The 25,278-nt window shown below is 47.0% G+C and overlaps 1 protein-coding gene across 1 annotated transcript in view; it reads left to right on the top strand.

Moving 5' to 3' along the window:
* The first annotated feature begins 3,873 nt into the window (after positions 1–3,873).
* The window catches only part of GAREM1 (GRB2 associated regulator of MAPK1 subtype 1), a 96,851-nt gene continuing 75,446 nt past the window's right edge, over positions 3,874–25,278 (top strand). Inside the window, exon 1 of the mRNA XM_086472659.1 lies at positions 3,874–3,994. Within this exon, the coding sequence (XP_086328785.1) occupies positions 3,874–3,994 (121 nt within the window). The remainder of the gene's footprint in view (positions 3,995–25,278) is intronic.

The raw sequence follows: 25,278 nt of genomic DNA, 5'->3' as shown, positions 1-25,278 counted from the left end.
CCCAAGATTTCTACTACTCATGGCTTAGGTGTGATCCAGTCACTGGTCCCCCTTAGGGCGATGCACATACTTCAGTGGTTGCAGGATGCCTCAGCCCTGCTAACTGGTGCAGCGTGCTTCACCCAACCCTCCAGGCAGCCTGGGTGCTCTCCTCTTCGCACCTGGTGCCCTCCTGGAGCAGAACAACTGCCTTTTTCTAAGCATATGCGCTGTGGACTACGTTCACAGGAGCGTGCCGCTGGGGGAAAACCAGCGCTCTCGCTAGAAAGGACAAAAAAACCTCCCAGCAAACTGGAACATTCTGTGTTCGGAGGTGTTTTCCCAACTAGAAAACAGGATTAAGTTGAGAGCATTATCTTCGTTTAGTTCCTGGCTGGATGATAGTGTTGCACCAATTCCCATGGGTGGAATTTTTAGAATAGTAAAGGTTCAATAAGGGATTTGACTGGAAAAAGAGGACACCTCTCTCAGTGAAATAGAAGATACAAGGTGAATGTTCACACCAGACCCTCAGATCTCTCTAGAATACCTTGCATGAGCAAAGATTTCTTGGATTTTGCCAGTGAGCCAGGAACAGCGTTCTCTTTCAAAACACGCGATGTGCAGACATCAGCTGTCACAAATGCATTGTTCTCTTTCCCCCTCGCCTCAGACAAAGGTAGGTATTTAGGATCTGATCCTGAAATGACCACCTGTTGTTCCCCATTGGACTTGTACATGTTTATTATGAAAATCAGGCCTTTCATATAAAGGCAAATCACAAGTAGGAAGGTGGAATGCAAATTCATGGGGGTTTTAAAGAAATACTGACGGCTCCACATGGAACTTACTGGATAAGGCTCAGAGTTTTATTTGGTGTACCCACACTACAGTGTCAAGCATGTTACCAGATCCGTGCTAAGATCAGTTTGTTGTGAACAGCTCCGTTTCAAATGTTAGCATAGGTACGAACTGATGATGATCTGAAATGCTTTGAAAATCGTTTTCTCGGCAATGGGATAAACATATCCTAGAGATTGTACAGCCTGCTGCATAAAGGTGTTGTGAAATCAACGTGAAAGCCAGTCAATTCAAAATGCATTTAAGAATCATTTCAGGGGTTATTCCGAGTCCCGCTGCTTATGGTTTCATGGCGACAATTTGCTGTCGGTCCGTAACAGGCTGCCTCTGAACACAGACATGAGCCCTGAGACGACGTGTCGCTGAGGCCCTGGTCCTGAGGGAGATCCGCTCACCGGGATTCCTCCCGAGGTCCGATGGCTTCGTTAGCATTTTGCACCAGTGGGAGACTCTGGTAAGAGATCACACTAAGGGGCTAAGGCATTGCTAGGCATCAGAGAAATTACTGTATCTAAAGTGTTAATTGTACATAAGGTGCAGTTAAAACAAATCATCTTGAGATTCCTGCACGCTGGTGGTTTGAATACTGTGTGTGTAATACCAGAATATTACAAGGCTGAGCTACAGTACAGCGAGGACGCACAACAAAGTCACTCTAAGAGCTCCAGCGAGACATTTAAATACTAGTAAGCTTTGTGATGTCTCTTTCCCTGGAAATAACTGGATGAAATGTAGATAGCATCTGGAAGTTACATTTTTAAAAATTCATCTTGTTCCAGTAGGACAGGTAAGAGTGGGCTGGGTTTCCACTGGCTGTCGAGAACACAAACACAGTTACCCGAAGGCAGACTTAAAAGCCATAGGACATCTAAACCCATCTGAAGAATGAGAAAACCTTTAGAGAAAAATCAGCACTAACTATTTCTGTGTGAAAGATGCGTTTCTTCCCAGACAGCAGAAGTGCATGATGTCTGAGAGAAGCATACGCTGTGAGACGGTATCTATCCTGGAATTAATGGTACCCAAGAAACACAAAGCAATTCTTGACAGACTAGCGCTTCAAGTGCTGGTGAATCCCAGTCTGACCTGATCTGCTTTGCCTTACACACTGCACCCAATAACCCCGTCCAACCTGATCGAGTTAAAACCGTCCTTTTGCTTTCCGTATTTCAACAATAACGCTCCCAGCTGTTATCTTACTTCGCACTTCAATAGCTTAATTCACTGACGTTGTTCAAAGCATTTGGTAAACTTGGTAAAAGGGAAGCTACTTTGCAAAAAAAAAAAATCCAGTGTCGTATTTTTAAAGGTAACCGTTGTGGTAGGTAGGATCTGACAGCAGCATGACGGAGCGTAGAGAACCAAGGCTCTTCATAGTGCTGGGGAATCCCAGCGCCAAACTGCGTAGCTAAAGCACGGACCCACATCAGGACGAGGTTCGAACCAACCCAGGATCCACTTAAAGCGAGATAACTTGTGTTTTCTGTAATCCTCTGTGCCGACTGGCTGCCACGGTCTCTGTTTCATCTTGGAGAGCACGGAGAGAGTCCCAGCCTGGTTGCAGCAGAGCAGGACAAGAGCGTGTCTGTCCCAGCCCTCCTCGTGCCCGCGGAGCTGCTGGCACCAGCGGTGACAAAGGCCGGCCGCCGCGGCTGCCCCTTCGCCGGGCGTGAGGAGGGCTCTTGGTCCAGCAGCTCTTCCCGGAGCTCTGCCAGCCCCGCAGCCTCAGAGATGGGCACGGGGGAAGATGGAGCCTGGAGAGAGACGGTGGCTGGGGATGTTTTCAGTTATTTTACACGAAAGGCGCTCTTACGTTTCTAGTCAGCAGTACAGCCTTAAGCGCGGCCAAGTTTACTGCAATAAAACCAACAGTTTTGACACAAAAGTGAACAAAACAAACTTAAGCACAGTACAGCGCAACCACCCAGGGGTTTGTTTTGCTGGTTCAATTTCCCGGAGTTTCTGCAGTCTAGCAGTCTGGAGATAAAAGTGCATTAAAAAAATAGTAACATTAAATATAATCGCATAAGATCGCGTAAGGCTTCATCACATCAGCCACTTTGGAAAGAGAACTAGTAGTTGATTTTGAATTTTCCCCTGAACAGGCAATATATGTCACACTTGCACGTGCAGTAACAATGACAGAAATACGTCGGGGATTTTTCGGCGCTGCTCTTCACACTTTAACTACCCATCCACGGCGCACAGGTGGGAAGCGAAACAGCACAAGTTGCCACCTCGTTGGATTGTCTTTTTTTTTTTTTTTCTTTTTTTTTTTTTTTCCTAAACATAGGGTGAATTTCACAGGGTTCCCCACGCCAAATCCAACGAGAAGCCGCCGGGCAACCCCCCCCCCCGGCTTGCGCCAAACCCCCGCCATCAACCTTCCCTCCGCCCGCGCTCCCGGGGCGGCTCCGACCCCTCTCGCAGCGCAGCGCCCACCCCAGCCCTCTCCAGGGGTCGTTCAACCCCCCCGGCCCCGGAGGGTCGCGGGGAGTGGTGGGGCACCTGCGGGGCCGCCTCGACGGCTCCCCGCGGCGGGGCCCTGGGCGGAGGGTGGAGCGAGAGGGACGGGCCCGGCGGCGGCGGCGGCGGCTCCCCGGCGGGCGGGCGGGCGGGCGGGCAGCCCGGCACTTTCCTTTTCGGCGCGGGGAGGAGCGGCAGCTGCGCAGGCGTTGCTCGCACCCTGTTGATTAGTCAGTGCTGGGATGGCGCTTCCTGGGCCAGGCGCGGCGGCGGTGGCGGCGGGCGGCCCCAGCCGGTCCCGGGGGGCGGCGGGAGCAGCAGCAGCAGCAGCAGCAGCAGCAGCAGCCGCAGCACCGTCCGCCCGGCGGGCCACCCCTTCTGCCTAGCCCGGCATGTCCCGCGGCGGCCGGCGCTGAGTGAGGCGGGCTCCTTGCCTGCCCCCTCCTCCCCGGTTCCCCCCCCCCCCCCCTCCCCGCTGGCTGCAGCCCCGCCGGCGCTGCCCGTCTGGCTCCTTGTGTGTCCCCCCCCCCCCCCTTTTTTTTTTCGCCCCCGCTCCGGGCCGGGAAGATGGACCCCGGCCCGCCGTTGGGCTGCAGCCTCAAGGACGTGAAGTGGAGCGCGGTGGCCGTCCCCCTGGACCTGCTCGTCAGCACGTACCGGCTCCCCCAGATCGCCCGGCTGGACAGCGGTGCGTGGGGCGGCGGGGAGCGGGGAGCGGGGCCGGGCGGGCGGCGAGCGGCGGGGGCCGCTCCCGGGGCGGGCTGCCAGACCCCCGGGGCGCACCCCCGTGCCACCCCGGAGGACTTTCCGTGCGGTCCCCACGCCGTTACCGGCTGTCGGGCGTGAGGCTTCGGCTTGCACCGGAGTCCGTGCGTTGCTTTGCATCCAAATATCTGGGGGATACCCCCTCGCCTCTCCCTGCCCCGTTGCCGTGATGAGGGTCCGGGGGAGCTCGGGGAGGGCGGTTTGCCTGCCCCTCGGGAGGGTCCTCGCCGTCTCCAACCGTGGAAGGGCATTTTCGGTGCTGGCGAGCCAGCGTTGTGATGGAGCGATGCTACACCGGGGCCAAATAAGAAGGGATGTTAAATGGCCAAGCGGGCGAAATCCCAAATGTTCCACTTCACTAAAAAAGCCACTGGACCTGTAAAAAGGGGAGTAACGTAAGAAGGCTTTACAGCCTCCGGATAACTTTTATTAGTGTTCGCTTGGGTGTTCCTCTGCAGTTTCCAAGTCTGCAGCTTTTTGTTTACTCCAAGAAATAAGAAACAAGTCTGACAGAAGAGCTGTGACAGCAGCGTTTTACCTTTACTGGATATTGGTCTTCGAAAGTAATGTGTCTGCACAGAGAACCGGGGAAATAGGGGGAATTCTTTATAAGGGCTCAGGCAGCTGCTTTATAATAGCGTGTGTGTACGTTGTGTGGCAGCTCCGTGAAAACTGTCTGACTCCCTCATCTCTACGAGAATGCAGAAGATAACTGACAAATGAGGAAAAATTTCCAGGCTTTTAAATTCCTTTAGCTTATGAAGTCACCTTGTACTTACAAGGTGTAATAGAACAGTTCCCTTAAAGTTTTGTATTGATTTGAAAAGTTAAAAATGAGCACAAGCATCGTCCTCTGTTAACTCCCGGTGTGCAGGTCAAGACCAGGATTGGTTTATTACTTAACTGCAGTTCCCATAATCCAGTGATGAATCAAGCCAGGGCTTTTTTGACTTTGTCCCTTGATTATGCAGTACTTTTCCTTTCCCTTGTAGTGCTTCCTCAGAGCCGGCGCTCAGGAGCAGGTTGAAAAAAAAAAAAGCTGCTTTGCTTTTTGAACTGCAGCTGGCTGGTTTTCATCCTGCCGAACGTATATTGCCCTGTGAGAATGGCAAAGCTGGTGTGTTCAGGAGTTCCTCGTGGTAATACCTTCTGTCACTACAAACAGCTAAGATGGCCTCCAGTCACTGCACTTACGGCTGTCAATTTACTTGAGATTCCTGGCAGTGATTCAGGCTTTAACAGGATGTATGTATTGATGACTTACTAATTTCCCTCTCTGCGTGCTGTACTTCCCAATCTCCCCGCTCCTCTTGCCTTGCTTCATTGGAAGGGACCTGAAAGAGCTTTAGAGGTAGAGAAAGTTCATGGGTTTTGAAGCAAGTAAATTTTTTAATTATTTTTTTTCCTGGTCTTGTGTCAGACCTGGTGTCGGGAATACCCCACAATTGATGGGGAGATGAAGTGGATTTTGTGCAAAGGCTTTTTTGTCCCCTGCGCCACGCTTAGAGCATAAACAGACCTGAGCTCTTCTGCCCGTGCCCCGAGATGGCCAGACACGAGGCAGCTGTTGGTGTAGGTGTCCTGCGAGTGATGGTTCAACCCCCCGCTGAACCCTGCTGGGAGGCAGGCTCAGGTACAGCACTGGGCTAAGGGCTTTGGGTTGGAGCTGGGGGAGGTCTGGCCAGGTCAGCGTGCAGGCAGAGGCTCTTGGGACTGCTTGTTCCTACTCGCACGGACATACCTTTTAACTTCTGGGAGTACAGATGGCAGATGAATCAATATTTTATAAAGAACACAGACGCCGTGGTCTTGGTGGGACGAAGCGAACGCTTTTTCTGTTTCCAAAGGAGGTTGCCTTGCACTAAGAGAAAGCAACCATGAATCAGCACGCAGCCTCCTACAGGAGGAAGGTTGGGATCGTTGCAATGTTTGTGGATGTGACCGGGGCATCTGCTGCCCCGGGGTGGTTGCTCTGCATCCCCGTCCTTGTCTGGCGAAGCTCACGAGCGGAGCTCTGACAGAGAGTTTCTTGAAGCAGTACTGAAGAAAATAAATGCAGAGCCCCATCCAAATGTGTGTCACCCAGCTCTCGGGGAGTTTGAGGATACCTCTGTTGACCAAGGGGTGTCTTGTTCTATGAGGAGGCAGCTCTTGTCTCCTCCGCACCGCTGCAGGTGCAGCCTGCAGGTTCTCATCGGCGGGTCAGGGTTCAGGTGCGCAGAAATGGCCTCGTCTCTTCTTTCGGTGCTGAATTCCTCTCCAGATCAGCGGGAGCTGTGTCTGTTTCGTGCTGTTGGAAATCAAACCACCTGTAGATGTCTGTCTTCAGTCACCTTTTGATTTCGTGGTTGGCTTCTGTCTGTAGCAGCGAGTTGTCTCTAGGCTGGTTGTTTCAGTCATCCTGAGGTTTTGTGAAAGCCAGAATTCATTTCTTCTGGAGGACCAGGGTGTAGAAGAGGGTTGAAAAGCTGGAGATGTGTTTTCTTCAGAAAATGCCACCCTTGCTCTGTTGTTTCTACATTCCTTCATGGAGTTTAGCCACTCTGTGGATAACGTTCTTGGGTGATACCCACACAACATCTCCAGTTTTTCACTGTTGCTTCACCTTCAGGCCTTTCAGTTTGAAGGGGTGGAAGGGGTATGATGAATGCAGTTTTGTTCTTCAAATTTGGATGCGCAGCTCCTGGAAAAATGCCCTTAAGTAGTGCAGTTTGATTTCTTGACAGGATGAAGTTGTGAAATATTTGTGCGCACTAAATTTGGTCCTCTGCTAAGAAGGGTGGGTTTTTCTTGGTGGTCTAGGATGAAGGAGGAATGGGAAGAAGTGGTCTGTCATTGCATCAAGGTATAGTTGGAAGTAGTTAGGCATCAGTGCCTACCGTATCCATCTCAAAATGATAAATTTGTCAACTTCTTTTTTTCAGATGAAATTTTAAGACTGTTTAGTTGCGTTCCCAGGTTATGCTTTTGGATGTTGCTAAGTCACAAGTCAAGTTGTGTTTGTTCTAGTCTGTTTGTGTGTTTTAATATTTTGCTGGTGAATATTGTTATATTAATTGAACAAACAGACTGCAAAAAAGAAAACCTGTCACACTTGAGAGAAAGGAAATGTTTCGTCTGGGTTTTTTCAACATATGTAATGGCTTAAGTATTTCTAGAGGGTAACTCAAATACAAAACTGCTGAAAGAGTGCTAAACACCGTACCAAAGAAAATGACTGGACTTTCTCTCACGCTGTGGAATTCACTGAGGGGGCTGTTTCAGATGAAAAGGAGCAAGACTCGAAGAGCAAGAGAGGAGCGAGCTTTGTGCTGTGTTGTCCCTGCCCTCTCCCCCCGCCATCCTGACCTGCATTGTCACAGCCGAATCCCACCCCAGTGACACAGAGAGGCTTGTGGGTGGGTGCGGTGGGGAAGAGATTTCGCTCTGGGAACATGAAGCAGAACGAGATCTTCTCAGAGCGTGGTTGTTGCAGCGGGGCAGGAGGTGAGCATCGCTGCTCGGCTGCGCGTGGGGCTTGGGCTGGCCATCGCCAGGTGGTCAGTAGAGAAGGTGCACAGCGAAGCGGTGGCTGTGTCTTGTTTTCAGTGCTGAAACGATGGTGTGCGTAATTATCTCGGGGCTTTAGATGCCTTCTAATTATTTTTCTAAGGATAATTTTGGAGGGTAAAAGTGAAATGCTATCAGGGTTGCGATCCGCAGAGCGTTGCTTTGCGTAGAGCTGAGCTTCAGGCCGAGCTTTTATTTTCCCCGTAAGCTCACTGCTCCCTTCAGACTCTAAACGTTTGTCATCCTTTTTCTTAGTGGAACTCCCCTTTCCCCGGCTGCTGTCGCTCAGCTTCCACAAGTAAAGAGCAGCCCTTTGCCAGCAGGTAGTTTTCACCGACAGATTAGGTATGAACTGGAAGACTTCACCAAAATTCACAGCTTGTGTTCAAAGACTGAAGCCTCAGGGATTAAGAGGGCCTGTGGTCCTCTTAATTTTTTTCACAAGGGATAAGCATATTCATGCATGCTCTAAAAAAAACCCATAATGTTATGGAAACTGGTGGTCTTGGGATCGAATGTAGTGGCACTTGTCCTCAACTCACAGAGAAGTGATTCCCTACTGCGCGTGGTGGGGAAACCACGCTGAACTTTTCTGGAAGGGAGAGGCTGGATTGTGATGAGCTGCTGAGACTCCAAAGGCCGTTCTTCTCTATGCACTGTAAAGGTGTGATTGCTGTAAGATGAAATGACAAAATTAGTGGCTATAAAGAAAGGGATAATCTATAAAATAGGTAATGAATTTAGAGGATGATTTCTTCTTTCTTACTCCTGAGTGAACTCTTGTGAATATCAGCAGTGGGTGAATAGTGAGTTTGTGCTGCTTTTGCTCCTGGGGATGAAGAGGTTTTACTTACGTATTTAATTTCAGGTTCTCTCTTTTTTTTTCTTTTTTTTCTTTTTTTTTCTTTTTTTTTTTTCTCCCTGTCCCATTTCAAAACTTTTCATGTCAAAACTTTTCTGTTAAGAATTTTTCTTTCAAAAATTTTCTGTCCGTCTACCCCAGTCACGTTCAGGGAACTATTGTTCCCTGCAGCGCGTTACTGTAGGGCTTATTCCGGTTCCAAATATCTGGAAACTGAGCACCCTTGGAGCTTGTCAAAGAACATCGCACTCAATAGAACAGCGTGGCCGCGTACATAATGAAAATTTCGTCTTGCGTCACTCTACAAATGCGGGTTATCTGTGCAGCTGAACAATACTTTGAAGCTACAAAGAGACTTATTCTTTTAAGGTCTGAATGCTGCTATCCGTGCTTTCATTGTCTTGAATGACCTCCTTCTTTCGAGAAGCGAGTGCAGGGTGTCTCAGTAGTCCGCTGTTGAATAAATCTTTAAAAGGAATCGTGTGGGGGTAGGGCAGAGCCTCCGAGGGGACCAAGAAAGAGGTTTCAGATATGCTCAGACCCTGGGCAATGGCCGTGATCCGATTTCCCACTCTAGGTGTGGCCGTCTGTTGTGTGCTGTGGTAGGTGACAGTTCTCTTACTGTGCAGACAGGCAAGTGTCTCTGATTCGAAGGCAAAAATCCTCAAGGTATGCTGCATCCACGTAGCTTGATTTCTTCCTTACGTGCTGAGCAGCTTTGAAACTCCAACTGTTTATACTGCGTGTTCTGCCATTAAAGTAGAATCTCAGAAGCGTCTCCTCCTCGCTTCCTCTTCGTTCCTCCTTTACCTTGTGGTCTGCTGTTTCCATCAAGACAATTGAATGAAGAAACAATTGATAGGTTGCCACTAACCACTGCTCCTGGGTTTTTGTTTTGGTTGCTTTTTTTCTTTTCCCCTGCTGGCAGAGACGTGTTCCAGAAACATTTCAGTGGAAAAGCTTTTAATTCATTTAAAATCTGCAGCTCCTGAATGGTGTCTGTGAAGATTATAGTGCTCTCCTGGAGATGGAGGCCAGTAACTTGGCAACGCCTATTCCCAGGTGTGCCACAGGCTTCCAGTGAGGCTAGAGTTCAGCAGCGTGCCTGTTCTACACCTAAAAATCCATGATTTCTTTGAGCTGCTTTCATGTTTGGCAATAATTTAATATACAGTGGTGTGTACTGCATGTTCTTTAATCAGTATGCATTTGCACTGCGCTGGACCCTTGGTAGTATGGTAGGGCTGCTAAGATGCAAAATAGTTGCCTTGCTCTTGCTTCTTACACGCTTAATCAACGTTCATGTTCTTTTCTGCCATACAAGGTGTGAAAATCGTAACTCTCTGTTTCAGTTTCTAAAGTTTTGACTCTCTTAGGTGAAGCCTTTGTCTACATACCTGGACAAACTCTTCCTGGATAATTCTGTCGTTCAGTTATTGGAAGGAGAAACACCATTAGTCTTGCCTTAACTGGCGTTCAAGTGCTATATAACTCCATGGATAAAGTCCTAGAATAAGATTAGTGCCTTGGTGCTTTTTTGTTACCTTTTTTTTTTTTTTTCATTTAAATTATGTGTAACTTTCAGATGAGGCACAAGATACATGTAAAATCAAAAGAATTAAGGTGTCTTGAGCAGTTAGTAAAACCCTTAAAACAAATGGGGTGTGATGAATCATATGCTGCTGTTGCAAGAGATGGTAGTAAGGAATGGTACACGTCTAGGGTAGGAAAGAAGGGTTTTGTTGTTCTATGCTTTGTCTGTAAGTGCTGTTCTGGAACTAGGTGTTCCTGGCTTCGGTGATTATGTGCGTTGGCACTCCCTGTAACAGCCCAGCAAAGGCAACTCCAGGGAGTATGCCAAGAAGAAGTGCTGGAGGATATTGGACAGCGTGGTCTAGTGCTCCAGGATTTGATGGAAGTTGTGGGAAGAGCTACAGCGTGTTCCAGTCATTCCAGCGGTGGTTTGTCAGCGGCGAAGGGCATGGGTGTTGCTGTATTTCCTTTTGGCATTAGGAGTAACAAGTTGGTTGGGTTAGGGAAGCTTAAGTCTCTCCCCTATAGGAAAATACTCATCATCTTAGTGTGGATTGCATATGACTCAAAACCAACCTTCATAAAAGCCAGCGAGCCCATATTTCAAGTCTGAAATTTTTGCTTTTAATGGTGCTTCCCTTTGGAACGAGTTTTACGTGGCATTTGTGGTCTGCGATTTTCATACCATTTACATTATGAAAAGCTTGTGGAGCTAACTTCGCTGCACCTCCACCTGGGAGCCAAATCTGCTCCTCTGACGGCCTCGCACAGGCATGTCAAACCGGGGTGGATAAGCAGATTGAAGAGCGTGTCTTTGCTGAGGAGCGGGGCCACGTCTGCTTTGCACCCTCTGGGGTGCTGTGCACCTCAGCGTAAAACTGCTGGTGTCTCAGCTTTGCCCGGGCACCTGCACCCATGGCTGGGGCATTGCATCAGCAAGAAGCTCTGTCTCCGTACCTCCTGCACTGCTGCTGCGTGGTGTATCGCCCCGTTGGGCTTGTTGCTGCGTGCTGGGGGGGGGGGGGGGGGGGGGGAGAAATGTCTTCCTGGGGGTGGGAAGGGTTTGGAGTCCAGCCTCCTCGTCCCGTCGTTTTTGCTTTGGCTTTCAGTTTGTGCAAAGGAGTGATCAGAAGCTTGGCCTTCAGAAAGGGGTCGGTGGGGTGGCTGGGGTGGGGGAAGGAGGTAACTGCGTTTGGCTCGTGCAAGGCATTGACACCAACAGCTGCTGCAGCGGCTGTCTACGTGGGAGAAATGAGCTCAGAGGTGTTAGGGTGGTCGCAGATGGGGAGCGAGAATTGCCAGATCCTACAGGCTTTCGCGGGCCAAGCCCGGTGTGTGGAGGGAGGTGCTCCTGAGCCTGCGGAACGCGCACCGAGTGTCTGGACCAAGCCACGATACAGACCTGAAGTGACCAGGGAGAGCTGCTGGGGCTGTGGGTTCAGGGGGCTTGGGGAGCCCCGTGCCGGGGGCTGTGGCATGTGCACCCCCAGGCAAGGGCTGGTGTCCTCCCCGCAGAGGTGTGGGTGGTGATTTTACCAGGAGAAGCAGCAAACTGTGTTGTGGCAGGGAAGGCCGCTTGGAGCTCCGTGGAGGTGCAAACCTTCAGGAAATGCAAAATTGTTTGAAAAGTGCCCCTTATGTTTGTTGGCTTTTTCTTTCCCGGTGTTGTAGCTGGTGCAGGTTGTAATCACGGAGAACTCGAACTCGTGCATGTTTCCTTGGCCTATGAGGATGTCGCTGGGCTCCTCAAGAGAACCAAAGATAAAGGTTTAAGTACCATCTTGGAGGCTGGAAGATGCCTGAGAGCTCAACCTGATGAAGTTGGTTCTGGAGTTGCCTCCTGCCAGGGCTGAACCTTAGTGACTCAAACGTAAATATGATGTAAAACACAACATGCTGCAACCATATTTGTGAAATGAGCAGGGGGAAATTTTCCGTCAGAGTGGTGGCGGCGGCGAGGAAGTTGGGGAGTTTCTCGTTATAGTCAGAGCTGGGAGGGTGGGAGGAAAAGCTGAGTAAGGGACCAAAAGCCCCCCTTCGACAGGCCAGAGTCCTCCGAAGGCGAGGTGTTGGACTGAAGGGCTGTGTGCCCAAGAGTGACCTGAGCGGAGGAAGGTCCCCGTGCGTACCCCAAGCAGTCATTTCAAAGTTGTGCCTGCTGGCCCTGTTTGAGCTGTTTCCCCCCTCGTCGTGCTGCAGCAGCTGCTGCTGGGTGAGCTGGGCTGAAGCCGAGCACGCTCGCGTTGCATCTGGGTCCCTAAGAGTCACACAGTCTAAATACTCACTTAGTAAATTACTTCCAGGAGCTATTTCAAAGTAATCCACAAATGCTTGGATACCCCCTTCCATGTGTTTGTTTTTCTGTTTGCAGCTTTTTGTTGTTGTTGTTGTTTCAGCTGGCAGTTTTACTTAACTTGCCCCACTAAAAGCAAGCACCGACTATTCTTGTTGCTTCCTGGCACCTCACCGTTTTGGAGATGAAAGAGGGAAGATTGGGGCGGGAAGATGAAGGAAACCTTTTATAGAAGGGGGGTGTGGGGAAAGGCACATGTGCACAGATCTTTTTCTTCTTGTCCAGCTTTCCTGTTGCATCTTTCAATGGGTCCCTTCGGGGCATGGTTGGATTCAAGGAGCCCTTGGTTCCAATCTATGTCGTTCAGTCCATCCCCAGGCTACTGTCCTGCACTTGTGGGGTTCCAGTACGTGTTGCAAGTTACCTGCAGTCGCTTCCAAGGTCGCTGTAAGGTAAAACACCCAGTACTGTCTAGCAGGAGCAGAATGGAGCGGTGCAAGGAGCTGCTTCTGTCTTTCTGTTAGCCTTTTTTGCCTTCAGACAGGACAGTCTTTCCTTTCATTTCTCCCAGCATTACTGGCACGTTGTTGTTGTGCTCTTGTCCTGTCCTCCAGCTTCTTACAGCTCCTGTGCAAACTCTGCTTCTCCATCCCTCCATGCCCTCTTCTTCTCCCTCAGCTTGGAGGAGGTCGGGGTGTTTCTTGCACCAGACAGCAGCGTGATGTTTGGCTGTGCGTGTATCGGGAGCGATGGCTGTGTATGTGCTAGCAGAGGTGAGAAAGCAAGCAGGGAAAGTTATTTCGGACAATTCTGTGGACTTGAAAATTTCTGGTCGCTGAGACCAGAAATTGGAACTGCAGCTCCTTGCTGCTGGAAGGAGACAGGTGTTCTGGGCTTCGCTGCAGAGAGATGGTTTGTATCAGTGCCGATAACACGGGGTTCTCCCTCTGTGGAGTCTTGCACTTAGCTGTTGGCGTGCTGTTTGGTTTAACTTCAGTAAAGGGAGTTTTGCTGGCAGGACTCAAATGTGAATAGGGTAGGCTTTGCATGTAATGCTTCTTTTTTTGTCAGCCAGCACTGAAAGGGAGTGGAGATGCTGTGTATTTGTAAGAATAATAGCAGTCCTTTTCCATTTGTTGTATGATGTGACTAGCTTGAAGGAGAATCTTGTGTGTGTCTCCTTGTTGGAAGACTCATTTCCAAAACATTGCGTTATTCCTGCTTCTTTCTTAACAGTTTCCTTCAGGCTTCTGTTTATTAAAATGTCAAAGTGCCCCTTTTCCTCCTTGAACGGGGCCGTAACCACACACATCGGGTAACATTCAAGATCTTACCTGAGTTGCGTTTATGTAATTTCATTATGGTCGGTCTCTTTTTCTGTCTTGGTCTTCGAACGTGAAGCTGCGTTATCCTCACAGCAGGAAAACACAGAAAGCATCGGTGCAGATGTGCCTCGGAGAGATGATGGGGTTCCGTACGAAAATACGAACTGTGCCTGGTTACACATGCGTGTTACTGCACCGAACCCGGGATGTGGCGGTAGACAAACAGCAAAGCTGCAACACCACTGCAGCTGAATGTAGGGCAAGCTGGAGGAAAAGATCGTTTCTGTTGCGTGCGTTATGGGTTGCATTGTCAAATATCATTTGGGTTCCTGTCAATATATGCCAAAATATCCTAAGACCAAAATGGCCTGTGGGCAAAGATAAATGTGCCCTCAAGGGGAAAGTGAGGCATGATGGGCTTTTCTTCGCTCTGTGCTGCACGCTGCTCACCAGCAGTAGACGCTTTCCTCTTCCCAGGAGGGGTTTTCTTTCTTTTTGTGCCGCCTTACGACGATAAAAATACTATCAAAGGGCTGTTATTCACTTATCCCTTATGTTTCATTAAAACAAAGCCATTGGTTTTATACCTTACAGTTTAACTGTAGATTTCTCTGAAACAGTAGAAATAAATTGCATTCAGGATTAGGACTGGTCTCGACCAGGAAAGAAATTGGTGCAGCTTTGACTGCGTTCCTCTTGTTAGTATGCCCATATTGCTCAGATTCTCTTACTGTTCCAGGATGTAACCAAACCAAACAGGTCCCTAATTACAGCTGAACATCCCAAATGTCTGTGCCTGTACGCCGTCAGCCTGTGTTTGAAGAGCCATTACCTTCTTGGAAGTGATACTTGAATTTTTCCAGGTTGAGCAGAGCGGGTAGGATGGACACAGCTAAAATGCAAAGGCAAGGGCAGCCCCGACAAGCGGGTGCTGTGTGTGCACAATCAATTAGTGCCTGCGCAGCCTCCGAGGGCACGGGGAGATGGGCCAGGCCACTGGGCAAGCAGCCAGGCGGCAACCCGGCTTCAGAGCAGAGCTGAACTTTTGCTCGCTTCCAGCTGTTTTTTGTTCCGTCCTTATCCGAGGCTGGAAAAAAAAAAAAAAAAAAAAAAAAAATCAGAGACAAATTAAAGTGTGGTGATGAGTTCTTTCAAAGCCGAAGAAAACTATGCTTGAGCAGCTCCTGCGTTTGGGCTGCTTTATTTTTAATTGGGAGCTCGTCTGAGATAGCCCAGGTTCAAACAGGGATCGCCGCTGTGCAGCACAAAGCGGCGTGGTGTGTCTTTAGGACTTGGGATATGTAATGAGAGGACCGAGCATGTTTACTTGGATGCTATTTTAAAATATCATCTCATTATAAATAACTGTCGGTGAGAGCTCCCCAGCTCTCATGCTGTGCCCAGGAAAAGTCTGAATGAATAGGCTGCTTTTCTGTCTGCCAGGGCAATCGAGATTCAAATGCTAGGCCTCAAGTCCGTGAGGCTGGTAAGGTTAAAATTTTCTTCATCAGCATCCTGAGTCTGGGGAGCTTTAGCCAGACTTTCCTGACCAGGCTCCCCACCATTGCACACGGGGAGAGGTGACTTCTGCAGCGGTTAAGGTGCGCAGCCGCCCTCAGTTTTATCAGTTAAAGCATCCGTTCTGCAGAAATAAATAGGAGGCCAGTGAAAGCATGTAGTGCAATGCTGAATGCTGACCTCCCACCTCTAAGTGTTAACCTTCTCCAGGTAGGCATCCGATGCTAAACAGGCGCTTGGAAGTGTATCCTCCAGTGGACCTCGCAATATTTATAGGTGCACCTGAGGAGGAGCTTTCTAGCATGAGGAGTGCTTGCCCCTAACGAAAGAAAACCGAGGCTCTCTTAATGAAGGATTTGAAGGAGCTGATTTGGATGGCAGCAGGCTGCTCAGAGTTCTCATTGCTGCTGTGTTTTTCTTTTGGTCAGGTGGCACTGTCACTCTCTTTATCCGTACCTACCGGACTGCTTATGAAAGCTACTCTTTGGAGTCCTTATTTCCAAGCCTTGATTGCAAATGGCAAAGAAATACTTTAAATCTTTTTTTCTTTTTTTTTTTTTTTTCTTCCCCCTGACTTGGGCCATGAGAATTTAAAATGGAAAATAAACTAAACATGAGACTGACGTAAAAATTCCTTTCTCTCTCTCTGTATGGTAACACTAAACTAGGCTGGAACCTCTCTTGCATGCAATGAAAAGTTATTTAGCTTTCTCCTTCTCAATATTTCTATGCTGTGGTCATTTTAAGTGTAGCTAAACTTGGCATTCTTTGCTCTTATTCTTAATACTTCAGATTTGTGATCTTAGGTAACTTCAAAACCAGAAAACTTTCTTCTGTAAGAATCTCAGGTTTTAGGTAATGAAGTAACTCCAAGATATTTTTTTGATTTTTTTGTTTCCTTCAAATATAAGATGCCATGATAAATAGTTGGCATTATTCAATGTGTTGCAGGGTATTGGAGTAGATTAAAGAATGGCTGAGACTTTCTAGGGTGATTTTTAAGGAACCGTGGTGATTGACTGTTTTGTTGGATCCATCTTACAGTTTAATCTGTGGTGAGGATACAGCAAATCTGCAGTTACATCTGATGATGCTCAGCGTTAATAAGAACAGTAATTATGATAGCAGCAGAAAGTTACTGTGTTTTGGAATGGAAATGTTCAGATGTTGTTGTACTGCGTGGTTTTTTTTCCCCTGTGTGGGGGTGGAGAGCAGTCTGTGTTGAAAGATGTGTTTCTGCTTGTTTGGCTTGAGTTCCTAAAAAGTAAGGTTTCTCATTCCGGGGTGTTTGTTCTGAAGGCTTGAAACAAACACAAACAAAGCTCAGTGAAATCTGTGTTGTTACTCTTCTTTTTTCCCCCCCCCCCCCACTAGTTTTCTTATGAACGCAAAGAAAGCAAGATGGCAAGGTTCAAACTGTGAGATTGCTAAAATCAGCAGAATATTTACCATCAGCGACAGTGGCACCAGATTTCCACTTTGTGTTTATTTAAAATATTTGTGCTCCTCTTCCCTGCAGTAGGTCAAACAGGGGTTGTTTTTTTCTTTTTTTTTTTTTTTTTGAAGACTCGCTGAGATGCTGTCTCTGTGTAGAGAGTGTGTCTCTGTAGAGAGATGCCCTCTGTATTTGCAGCTAGAGAAAAGTTTGTCTTGGAACAAACTGGATTTTTCAGTGGATTAATCTGTCCCGTAGCCTTGTAACAAGATTATGGTTTATGCTGATTTGTTGCAACAGTACTGGTATATCCAGTCATTCCAATAGCAAAATGCTAATCCTAAAGAAATAAATCTGTCTTCTTGCTGGCAGGCATAAAAAAAATAGGGGGATGGGAGACTCTGCTCTCTTCTTGGGTATTAGTGGGTGATAGCTTGAGTTCATCATCGGTTGGATAGAAGCAATTTGATTGTATCAGGCTTTTGCAGAGGGATTGGAAATCGCAGAAGTAAAGCCTTATCTCCTTTCTCTTGATTGTGAAGTATTTAATGGTCACCCAGGGCAAGGTTTGATCACAGTACCGTGAGGCTGAAGGATTACATCAATGCCCAAAGTACCGCCAGTAGTGGTGTGAGGCAGTCTGTCCTCACCCCTTCCTCGCTGCGCGGGTAGGGTCAGTGAAGCAAACTGGATGCCCTGTTGTTCAGACGCGACTGTTGCAGTGTGGTCAGCCGTGGCCAACGACAGTTGTTTCATCCAAGGAAACAGGTGTACAGTGGGGAGAAGCTTAATCTTGGACAAACTGGTTTGGGGGTGGATGCATCTTGCCCAGCTCTTCCTTCAAGCTGAGAAGATTCAGCGTCTCTCATTCCACCATCCGAGGTGGAGACAAGTGTAATTGCTGGTAAGGGACCTTGCTGCAGACGAGCAGTTTTGGGCAGCTGAGTGTCTCAGTCTGGGCTGGGCAGGGCTGGATGGGACTCCTGGGTGTTTCCTACATGGTCTCTGCAGCGAAGTACCAAAGAGGTGGTCTGAAACACTTGAGGAGCTTGTAAGGCACAACCTGAGCTGGCTTCAGTGCCTGGGCTCTTCTGGGGCTCAAATAAATTATTTAAGGAAAAAAAACCCCACCCTCTTTTGTAATGTAAAAAGCAACTTTGAAGACCAACTGGTTGAATCTTAATTTGAGAGACAGCACACAAGACTTTAAACTAAATTTGCCTGATCTTCCCTGCTTTAGTTGTGACTTTTTCCCTTTTTGTTTTTTTTTGCTTTTGGTAAAGGAAGGAAGAATATAAGTCATCTTAAAATCAAAATGCGTATGAATCCTTATGCTGTCAGGGGAAGCCTTTCGTCCCCTGAAAGATGTGGAGTCTATGCAGTTGGTGGAAGGTCAAGTCAATATTACTTTGGATTCCTTTGGAGAGAAGGGTGTTCAATCGCAGTTTGAATCATGACTGAAGTACTGGTTGGTCCAGATAATAGGAGCCAGCCCAAATGAATGTGCTGCAGGGTTGGAACAATTAAACAGATGCACATATTTAAAACTACTTGGGAAATCGCTTGAGAAGGAAGCAGGAAAACTGAAAAGTGAGGTTGAATATCAACAAGCCTGGATATAACTGCACTTTTTATTCCAGATCTTTCGTGTTGCAATCTCAAAAGGTTGTGTAGCTGGGGACAGAGCCCTCTCCTTTCATCTTTTTCACTGTGTTCAGACACAGTCAGATGAGACCACTGTCAAGCTTTCCTAATGAATCTGCCCACTTTAAATTAAAAATTTAGTGCACTACATTTTATAGCCCTGAGATGTTTAAATTTTAACGTGGGTTGGGTTTGTTTTGGTTGGGTTTTTTTTTCCCGTCTTGCTCCTAGAAACTACAATATTTGCTCCTGGAAATTAAAATATTTACCCTTTTGATTCACTGGCAGTCTGTATTTAGAATTTGCACGATACACCCCCACGCAAGTTGTTTTGCTTTTCTTTAAACACAGAAGTTTGCCTGATCAGTTAGATAATTGTTTTTTTTATCAACCTTTTTTTGTGTCTGTATGGAAAGACAAAATGAGACTGATAACATGGAGAGGCTTTCAAAGCAGGTTTCTCTTTGGTGGTAGTAGTGTTTTCTACAATTACATGCTCTTTTTACTTCTCTCCCATTAGGCATTTTATGCAAGAGTAACTCTTCCAAGCATCTGTTCAGACATAGTGACAAAAAAACCTATAAAATTTTCAATCCTTGCAGATCCAATGTTCATTGACGTTGCTACATGTGGGGTTCTCCATGGAACAAAATATTTCTGCGGTTTTCTTTCCTTCCTTTGTTAAGGAACATTACAAGGATGTGAATTTTTTCCGTATAAATTCCCATTGCTGCTTCAAACTGGGAAATTCAGGTGTTGTTTTGCTCCTCGTGAACTTTTTCCTCATAGAGCAGCACAAGTTTTGTTCTTGCAGAAGAGAGAGCACTGGCAGGCTGAACAGCTCATTGAGATTTGACTCAGTAACCAAGCACAGTGCTAAAGCTTAAGCAACCCTAATTTAATATTTATTAGTCTTTGACATTCACTGAGGTATGTCTCCATAGATAAATACCCAACAGATACTCTGGAGTATGATGCAGCATGCAGAAAACAAAAGGTTTTCCTTCCCCCGCCCTCCCTCCGAGTTCAGATAGGAGTTACGTGTCATGAGGAGAGCTTGCATGACCTGCTAAATAAATAATAATAAAATAAAATTCATTGTCCTAATTTGAATATTCAGACTTCACAAGAACTTTGTGTTTCTTCCCCCAAAATGTAAATTCTAAACGCAGCATTACAGAAGAGGAAGGCTTTAAGTGAAATGGTCTGTAGGAGAAGAGGCACCTGTTCTGCCAGCGAGGCGTTGCTGCAGTGCTGGAGGTGAGGGGTGTACGTTGGTGGCATTGCGATGGAGGGGAGGTTGCGTGTTTCAGTCTGCCTGAAACAGCCAAACCACCCGATGACTTTAGATGAGGTCCGTGCTTCTAAGGGAAAAGGGCATTTATTCGCTCGTTTCTTTCCTCCCCTTGGTGATGACTGCTGTCAGATGGACACGTGTGACAGCACCGCAAGTTTTTGATTGACAAATAGGATACAGTAGGTTCGTCTTCTACTGAGATGTCACATACTTAGTTCCTTTCTTTCTCCTCCATTGCATGTATTAAAACCAGAGAGTGTTATGTAGGAGCGTGGTCTTCTCCCCTCGGTGAAAGAATTCATGGCTGCTCTTTGAATTCAGACCCCAATAAAAATAGATACGAAGCCTCAAAGATATTGGAGAATTGACTACTTGGAGTTTTCCTCCAGTAGCCTATTGTCCATGCTCACCGTTTGGGGGGTTTTGTGTATGTTTTTCAAAGAACTTGTGCTCTTACTGCCTTTGATCTGAAACACTTCTCTTCACAAACCCATAAAGTCCATAATCCTTTTTTTTCTTTTCTTTTTTTTTTTTTTCTTTTTAATTAAAAAAAAACAACCCCAAACAACAGATTATAACTTCATTTCATACTGGCTGGGGCTGTGCTTTGTTTTTCATGATGCAGGAGGATAATGTTAAGGTGTATCTTAATGCATGGCTCCTCAGCCAGGGAAGGCCCAGTGAAGCTGCATGCCCAGTGGAGCTGATACCGTGTGAGTAAGGCTCCTCGGTGCGACGGTAGCACGATAAATAAGAGCCTCACTTCTTTCTTTTTTCCAGCTACTGATCATTCTGCTTTCTCTTAGCTTCCAGTTGTTGCAAAATAAGCTTTGGTTCCTCCCTTGTAACACTACCCACGTGGTGACAGTTCTTTGTAGTTATTTCACAGCAGATGTGCTTACCTGGCCAGAGAGACACTTCTTTTTGCTGTTCCACAAATTAACCCTTCGTTCCTAGCAAGTGTTAGTGCAGGTTCAAGTGGGGATAAAGTCGAAGTTGTTCGTTTGTGTGGTTTTGTAGGTACCTGGCTGAGCACACACTGGAATGAATTTTAATGCAGCTGAGATTTTCCTATGTAATGATATGTTATGTGATTGTGGAACATTAGATGGAATAATTAAACTCACCACCTACTTAACTGACCAAGGCAGGCTGGGTGATGCACTTAATTGTGCGGCATCTGTTACCTTGCATGCAGATGGTGTTCAGGCTTAATGAAAACACATGGCCCAAAGTCTTGATGAGTTCTCCCTGGGGTTTCGCAGGCATCTTCTTCATCAGCTATTTCACGAAAGCCATCTTAAATGTCTCATGAGCTCCTAGCTCTTTTCTGTAAGCCTTTTTGTTCCAGGAAGAGCAAATCCTGCATGCTTGAACTGATGTGCAAGGGACAGCATTAAGCTCACTTTGCAGTCTTCTGTGATGAATGAGATGAGAGGAATGTCTCTGTAACCCTCTTCCTGGCAGGAGGAGATGGTATCTAGTTCATCTGGCGCGTGTAAGTGGTATCTGTTACGTTGCTGGAACCTTGCATGCGACTTCTTCTCTTTCTCTGAATCGTTGGTTACCTACTGTTTTAATGTCTCCAGATGCAAAGCTTATGCTTTAAGGCAGTGATGCAGACTCTTAGCCAAGATGACAAAGTGTGTGGCATTATAAAACGTTTATATTCCTGTAGATCACTGCTTATTTTTAGCAGTGCAGTTTCTGTGAGTGAATGAGTCATGTTGGTCTGCCCATTTTGCAGTGACTTGAACGTTAGTTTCTGAATTCTAGGAGGAGAAACTTAAAAGTTGGTTTTGGTTGTTTGTTTTTTTTTTTTTCCCATTTGTTTCATGATTTTTCTTTAGTGGTTGGTGTTGAAAAGTCATTGCTGGCTTTGGCAAACCAGAATACGTGGAATCTGTGTGAATTTTCTTTTATGGACTGTAATGGCCTGAGCTTTAATTGTTGATCCAGAAGGAAGCAAAGGGGAGGTGGGAGTGCTTAGACCCTTCAAAACTGGCATGGTCTTCAGTTCTACTCCTGAGGCTTTAGACCAGACATTTGAAAATTGTGAAATCCTAAACGAAATAAAAGTGTGTGTCTTTAGAAGGTAAGCGGTGGTAACTGCCTGCAGGGAGGTCAGTGCCTGCCTCAAAAGAAATGAGTTTCCCTTTCTGCTGCAGCATTGCCATGTATAAACTCTCTTCCTGTGCGTAGCCAACCTCTGTTGTCTCACCTCGTTCTTAAAAACTGGGAGTGAAAACAGAAATTCATCTCAAACGTGTAGATCGAGGTATCCTGCTCCCAGTTTTGCTACAGTTGTTAACTGTTCCTTTGAGATTGGAGCGTTTACAGTGACAGAGCCAAGATTTGCCAAATGCAGATGATCCAGTTTTGGAACTGGAAAGAATTATTAAAGAAGTATTGGCATTTAATGTAGGTGGTATTTAATGAGCATGGGACTCTTGATTTAGCGATTACCCTTTTTTTAACCGTATCAACATGTGAACAGTTTTCCTTTCGTGGTCAGCGTTCCCTCTGCAATTGCCCTTCCACAAGGGTGGGCTTTGCAGTATTTGTGGGTTTTAGGAATTGTATGGAAATGGACCGTGTAATTACAAAATGGTAATGCGTTTTATTTGCAATGAACACATGGATAGCTGTTGCAGTGCTGCTTTGGTGTTGCATGATGAAGTAGCCCAAATATTGGTCGTGCTCAGAGTGCGTATAGGAGGACAGCTTGTGTAGGAACATACCGGCTAACTTCTGAGTTCGGAGGTGTGAGGCTTTTCTTGTCAGGCAAGGACGGGTGTTGACGCTTTATTTAGGGTTTAGGTGCTGTTAGCGAATCGTGGGTTTCTTGGTCTCGGGCATTATTATGAATAAACTTGACTCATATTTTTGAAAGAGGTAGGCAACGTGGGGAAGGGTGGGGAATTGCATGTGATAGTTCACTGCTTCTCTGACTTTTATTTGGGGGAAAAAAACCAACACAAGTATTTGCTTGTAGGTTCTTTGTAGTGGTTTAATTATATTGCAGGCATGTGGGGTGGGGAGGAGCGGGTGAGAAGATAGAGCTAATCCATATTTGATCATAAGAGACAAAACTGTTACTAAAGATGAGTGGCCTGTGTTCTCATGGCGTCTGCTTTTTGTGCAAGCAGCAGTGTAGGAGTATGTTGAAGAGGTGAGAACAGAGTTGCGTAGCTGGGGGATGCGAGGACTGCCGAGTTCTCTCCCACATAGTTAAAATCTGATTAATGAAAAGCTTGCGTAACCCGTGTTACTGAGGCAGGGGAAGAGATCAGATTGGATACGCGTGGCTGTTTCGCAAGGTACGGTTGGCTGAAGGAAGCGTAAGGGGCTGAGTCTGGGCCGTGCTCGGGCTGGGAGCTGAGTTGTGTAGCTAGTCAGAGGTGTCTCCTGCCTGAAAGGTCGTCCTCTGCGGGAGGAAACCGCTCTAAAGGCAGCGAGCAAGGCTTACGAGGGGAGACAGATGAGAAGAAAACAGAAGAGAGTTTGTATCGCCGTGTTCTGTTGGCCTCGGCCACGTTTGACCCTTCCTTGTCCTTCCTCCCGTCGCGCGGAGGCCATCGTTAGCCAGGTGCTTCTGTGAGTCCATTGATCCCTTTGGTGACAAGGAGCCTCTTTCTATAAAGCAACCCCAGGAATCCAGCTCGCCCATGGTTAGGGAAGGTCAGGGCTTGGTAAGGACAGGGCTGCCTGTTATGGAGGAGCCGGAGGGACCCTGAACTCCCCATCGCGTCCTCTCCGCCTTCTCTCCTCGGCTCAGTCTCCCGTGGCAAAGCACGGCGTTCGTTGCCGATTTAATCGGTTGGATCAAGTAATTGGTGTAACAAGAATTGTGGTTTCCAAGGTTCTGTTTAAAAAATACAGCTACTTCCAGCTGCAGACTTAATTACGTAGTCGCTCTTGGGCCTGCCTTAGTAATCTCTTTTCACACTCGCCTGTCCCACCCAGTTCTAGTGGAGTAACTAGATTGTGGCATGTGAGCCATGAATGGAAGCACCTTTTCATAATAGGTGTCTCTATTTTCCTGAGAATATCTTTCTCAGTCTCTTTGAGGGTGACCCATACTGTAATTATTTCCCTGCAATCCTGGATGTAGAATCCAGCCTTCCTTTAGGTGACGTTGTGAAATTATACCTGCAGGTTGTAAGGCAGAGGAAAAGCATACCAGAGATGCTTTGTGTTTTCTTCAGAATTTGTTTGCCTCTGTCAGTGAAACTAGTAAAATACTAGTTCTTCCCTTAGATGTCATTGGTTTTATTTTGTTGTGGGATGGAATAATTACTTGTTGCCATAATTACTTGTTGCCATCGATTATAGAAAGCATGAGCGTAACTGAACTGAAACATGAGTTTCGAGTGACACCATATATTATTACTGCTATTGTGTTTTCCCCTGAAATCGTAAACCTCTGTTGCAGCAAGCCGAAGATAATTTTTACATGCATTAGGAGTTGCCCTGTGAGCAGGAAACAGGAGATGCTCAAGGTCAGATGATTTGGTAAAATTTAGCGGGTGCATGGCTTCTCTAGCAAATGTATCTGAATTTCCTTCAAGATACGGATGCGAGCAAAGAGTTACCTGGTGCTGCATGGCAGTTTTGCCACTCTTCCCGAGGCTTTCCGAGGTCCCTTCTCCCAGCGCACTGTGGGTGGAGGGGTGGTGCTTCCCAGGGAGCAGGAACTGGTGTTAAGCAGCCTGTCTGCCCGGCTGGGCTGCCGAGGGGCACGCGCTTGGGAACCAGCTCTTGAAATGTCCTGCTTCCCTGGAAGCTACTTCCTGTGCTGTGAAGAAGGAAATTTGGAAATAGTACCTTCGTAGAAGAAAGAATAGCTGTTACGAAGGAGTTCTGTATAACTTTGGATTTTTATATAATTATATATATATATATATAGGGGGTTTTTTTCCCCCTCTAAACCCCCATAACAGCAGTTTATCCACAGTTGTAAGTTATAGCCCCAAATGTGCAAAACAGGAACTTTTTTTTTAACAGGCCATGGGACAGCAGACCCTGGGAAGTCCATCCCTCGAACTCTGCGGGTTGGGGCAGCTCTCTCCTTTTGTTTAGCCAAATTCAAGTTTCTGGAGGAAACAAGCAGAATCCTGTGGCCAGAGAGCGTCAGAGCATGTGGTCGTAATGGTCTCTTCTGATTTAAAATCTTAACAGTTCTCACACACACCAGTTGCTGCGTTTTGAATCGTGTAGGAGGGTGCTTTCTGATAGAATGGGAGCATGAAATCAGGCAGGAATGGGGTGTGTAGTAGCTGTTGCCTACGGTGGGAAAGATTGCCTGGTGTGGGCAAAAAAAAAACCAAAGCTGAATGGAAAGTATCTCTCCTCTGCAGAGATCGAACAGGGGAAATGTCTGCTGCCCCGGGATGAGGAAAGTCATATTCTCCTCTGACTCTTAAGAATATCAGAGGACAGTGAAGAGAAAGTGCAGTTTGTTTTAGTAGCTGAAGGGAATGGGTTTTGCCCAAACTTGATTCCAGGGCTAAACTACTTGCTTTATTTTTGGCTGTAACTGCAGAGGGCTGATGGGAGAGAAGGACAATGAAATGTAAAGCTTCATTATTCTTGGCGCATGTTTAGTGTCGTCTAAGTGTTCCTGAAAGTTCACATGGCTGCTGTAGAGACACCTTGAGAAAGGCTGTTTTCTGTCTGTTTAATGCAGATGCACATGGAGCAGGACTGCAGGTATGTAAGAGCAGTCTGACACGGTACGCCCTGCTCTAA

The sequence above is a fragment of the Leptosomus discolor genome, chromosome 13, assembly GCF_034619465.1.
Source record: "Leptosomus discolor isolate bLepDis1 chromosome 13, bLepDis1.hap2, whole genome shotgun sequence".
Classification (NCBI taxonomy): domain Eukaryota; kingdom Metazoa; phylum Chordata; class Aves; order Leptosomiformes; family Leptosomidae; genus Leptosomus; species Leptosomus discolor.
This window is presented reverse-complemented; position numbering and strand designations above follow the sequence as displayed.